Source organism: Terrapene carolina, unplaced genomic scaffold, assembly GCF_002925995.2.
Source record: "Terrapene carolina triunguis isolate 2854851 unplaced genomic scaffold, T_m_triunguis-2.0 Scaffold249, whole genome shotgun sequence".
Taxonomy (NCBI): Eukaryota; Metazoa; Chordata; order Testudines; family Emydidae; genus Terrapene; species Terrapene triunguis.
In genome coordinates this window covers 801252-805186 of record NW_020664600.1, presented here as the reverse complement: position 1 = coordinate 805186, position 3935 = coordinate 801252, and the positions used below count along the sequence as shown (strand labels likewise).

Below are 3935 nucleotides of genomic sequence, written 5' to 3'. Positions count from 1 at the left end.
TGTGGCTCAGTGCAGCGCTGGGCACAGGGCAGGGCCTGGCAGCCTCCCGACGGGCACGGGGCATGGGGCCCCGCCACACCCTGCGGCACGGCCTCGACTCCCACCCCGCCTGGCCTGGCCTGGCCTCACCGCCCAGCCCCAGATTCGCCGGGCGCTCCCTCTGCCCAGCGCGCCCCCAAGCGGGCCGTTCTAGCGTCAGCTCCTCCGACGCCTCCATGGTACCGATCTCGCTGAAGTGCAGCCCCCGCGATTGAGGCGGAAGCAGCCTCCCTTCAGCGGGGGGAAGGAGGGGGCAGAGGGGCTGGGTTGGTCACTTCCGGCTGACCCGCAACGTTCCACCCCGTGACTCCGGTTGCCTAGGAGAGGCCGCGGGCTCTGCGGTTGCCATGGCCACCAGTCAACAGCCAGGGGAAGTGCCTGCGCGGAGCCGGGAGAGGGGCGGCCGCGGGGAATAATGGTGAGAGCCCGGCCCAGCCCCGCGGGTCCCGCCATCCCGGCCGGCTCCTCCCGCAGCGCGCTGGGACCTTTCCTTTGACCCCTAACGACGGGCCGCGCTTAGCGCCCCGGGCCTCGCAGGCCTCAGGGCTTGTCCTGCCTCTTCCCCGGCGGCGGGTTCGCCCCGCAGCCCGAGCCCAGCCGACGTCCGCGGGATGGGCCCTGCCCGGACCCCGGGGCTCGTCCAAGCGGAGCCTTCAGCCCAGCACCCCCCGCACGCTCTGCTCCGCTCCGCTCCCTGTGCCCGCGTATCCTGCCCCCGCTGGGTGGTGTCACCCTCCCTGCCCGCGGGCCAGGCCCCCCAGCCCGCACTGCTCCCGCGGAAGTACCCGGGCTGGACGGTGCGTGGATGTTGGGCGACCCCCTTGTTCCAGTCCCGCTCCGAGGGCAGCGGCACGTCCGCACCTAGGCTGAAACCTCTGGCTTCTAGTCTTGTGCTGGCCCCGTGCTGGGAGCGGATGTCACTAACATGGGCTTGGCTTCTCTCACTGCTCCCCAGCCGGCCACCATGTCTGGCTCCATGAGCGCTTCATCCAGTGCATCCAACAGGTCCAGGGCCCGCACTCGTTACAGAACCAAGGCCGTGAACTCAGAGGTGGACGAGAGCCTGTTTGGAATTGCCAAGGTAAGGAAAGGAGCTTGTATACAGGGCCGGCTCCAGGCACCAGCCCACCAAGCTTGTGCTTGGGGCGGCACCTGGAGGGGGGCGGCGCGGCGCTCTGGCCGCCGGGGAGAGCGGGGCCACGGCCGGGCTCGCCGCCCTCCCCCCGGCGCTCTGGCTGCCCTCCCCCCCCCGGCGCCCCCCCCCCTGGGAGGGCTGCGGGGCGAACCCGCTGCCGGGGAAGAGGCAGGACAAGCCCTGAGGCCTGCGAGGCCCGGGCCGCCCTCTCGCCGCCCTGCCCCCTGCGCTCTGGCCACCGGGGGGAGAGCCGAGCCCCGGCCGGGGCTTGCCGCCCTCCTCCCAGGGCTCCGGCCGCCCGGCCGCCGGGGGGAGAGCGGAGCCCCCACCGGGGCTCACCACCCTCCCCCCAGGGCTCCGGCTGCCGGGGGGAGAGCGGAGCGGGGCTCGCCACCCTCCTCCCAGGGCTCCGGCCGCCCTCCCCCCCCGGCACCCTCCCCCCGGCCGCTGGGGGGAGAGCGGAGCCCCCGCCGAGGCTCGCCGCCCTCCCCCCGGGGCTCCGGCCGCCCTCCCCCCCGCGGGGGGGGGCGGCTGGAGGCTTTTTTGCCTGGGGCGGCAAAAAAGCCAGAGCCGGCCCTGCTTGTATAGGCAACTGCCTCACCCTTTCAGTCTGTGTGGTATTGATATGCTACACAATGCAAACAATATTTCAAAAGCACAACCATCATGTATAAAGACCCTAGAAAGAAACGAAAATGAATATACCCTCGTTAACTCCCTTCTTTCCTTGGATATAAAGGAGCTCCACTAAAGCACCTTTCCAGCTCCTTTATTGATGAGACTCAGGAAAGGGACTGTTTGAGGGCTCTTAGAAAGAGGCTTTTATAGCCTGTGCTGTCATTATAGGCAGGGGTAGTCAGCCCGCAGGTGGCCCATAGCTTGCACTCATGGCTCCACTGCAGTCTGGCTTTGAAAGAATCAGTTGTTCCTAATTAAATCCAACTGTGTTCTAATTTCTTAGGCCCAGAGTCACAAAGGGATTTAGGTGCCTAAACCCCAGATTTAGGTGCCTGTGCCCCAATTTTGGGCACCACTGTGATCTACAAAACACCTGCTGAGCTGCTGTCTAGCCCTGTAGACGTCTAAACTCCCTTGACACCTGTTTTCACTGTAAAGATTTCCTAGATGCCTATGAATCTATCTGCCTCTGGGCGTGCACGCTGCTGCCTCACTCTAGGTGTCTGGATGTCTGAGCCCCATTGCAAACAAAAAAACAGGGGAAGATAGTTGCTCCTCCACCTACCATGTCTGATCCAGTAGGTGTGCTTAGAGCATGCCTACCACATCAGGCATCATTCAAAATCCTGAAGGAGGAGGAGGTAGCAGTGGTGATCTTACAAGTTTTAGCACACTGTTGAGAATGCTCATCTGGGATATGGAGATATTGGTTTAATTCCCCTCTCTGTCTGATGGGAGGCACTCTCAATCTCTCCTGTTGAAACTGTTCCACTCAGGATAAATGATTGAAGAGTTACTGGAGTAGGGGGTTGGGATCCTGGATTTCCCACCTTCCCACTAGGCTATAGAGTCACTCTCATTCAGTTTTTCTCTGGCCTAATTATTATTTAATTAGTTAATCCAAAGTGGAATGGCTTCAACAGGCAAGACTGAGAAATCTCCACATCAGACTATCACATAGCCCCGTGGTTGGGCACTTTCCTGAGAAGTAGAAGACCCCTGTTCCAATCCTTCCCCATCCTGCCCCCCACAGACAGAGGGAGGAACTGAACCTGAGTCTCTCACTGCCGCCTGGCTAAGTGTGCTAACCACTGTGCTAAAAGGTCTAACACTACCATGCTTTATTTTATATGGAGTTAGGTGGGTGCCTAATTCACAAGAAATAGTTCAGGTGCCTAAGCCGCTTGACTCCAGGAGAGGGGTGTGTGGCTCTGGGTCACATACTTCCCTGCAGCCAGGGCTTTTAGGCACCTAACCCTGAAAGAGGCGGGGCTTAGGACACACCCCTCTCATTGACATCAGCCATTGGTTAGCTTAGGTGACTCCCCGCCTAACATGCTTACTTTTGTGGCTCTCATTCTCAGGCTTCTGTCTCTCCCCATTTGTGGTATAGGGAGTCCCAGCACCTAACTTAGGCTTTGTAGGTCCCATGGGTTTGTCCAGTGATTTCCTGGATGCCTAAAATGTAGGTATTGCAGTGCCTAAGTCTCGTCATGCCTCTGGGCTTTCTTGCTTCTAAAGCCTTGTTTTCACTGATTAAAAAAAGGTGTGGGGTGTTTTTTGTCTTTGTTTTTTTTAAAGCTCAGGGTAACAACTCATCTGAGTTATCCCAAAGTAAAAACACTGTGAAGACAAGGCACTTTGGCCCAGATCCGCAACCCCAGACTTTCGCATTTAGACTCAGATCCCCAAAGATACTTAGGTGTTGCAATGCCTAATTGTTAGGTGTCTAGAAACACTGGAAGAACAATGGTATCCACAAAACCTGAGTTAGGTTCCCAGGCTCCTAACCTGCTAGGCGAGGAGCCACCTAAGCTAGCCAGTGGGAGATGCTGCAAGTCACAAGAAGGGTGTGTCCTAAGCCCCACCGTTCTCATGGAAGTCCAGACAGCAAGGAAGTACCTAACTCTGTTTAGCAATTCACAAATGGGAATCTGTCTCCTGGAGTCAGGTGGGTTAGGCTCCTAAATAGTGGTGGTGCTGCTGCTGCCTCCTCTAGGGTGACCAGATGTCCTGATTTTATAGGGACAGTCCCGATTTTTGAGTCTTTTTCTAATATAGGCTCCTATTACCCCCCCCCCCC

At 59.2% G+C, this 3935-nt stretch overlaps 1 protein-coding gene across 1 annotated transcript in view; it reads left to right on the top strand.

The window, feature by feature from the left end:
* Positions 1 to 354: 354 nt before the first annotated feature.
* The window catches only part of CFAP45 (cilia and flagella associated protein 45), a 27660-nt gene continuing 24079 nt past the window's right edge, over positions 355 to 3935 (top strand). The window contains exons 1-2 of the mRNA XM_026657609.1: positions 355 to 457; positions 995 to 1120. Of these exons, the coding sequence (XP_026513394.1) occupies positions 455 to 457; positions 995 to 1120 (129 nt within the window). The 5' untranslated portion in view covers positions 355 to 454. The remainder of the gene's footprint in view (positions 458 to 994; positions 1121 to 3935) is intronic.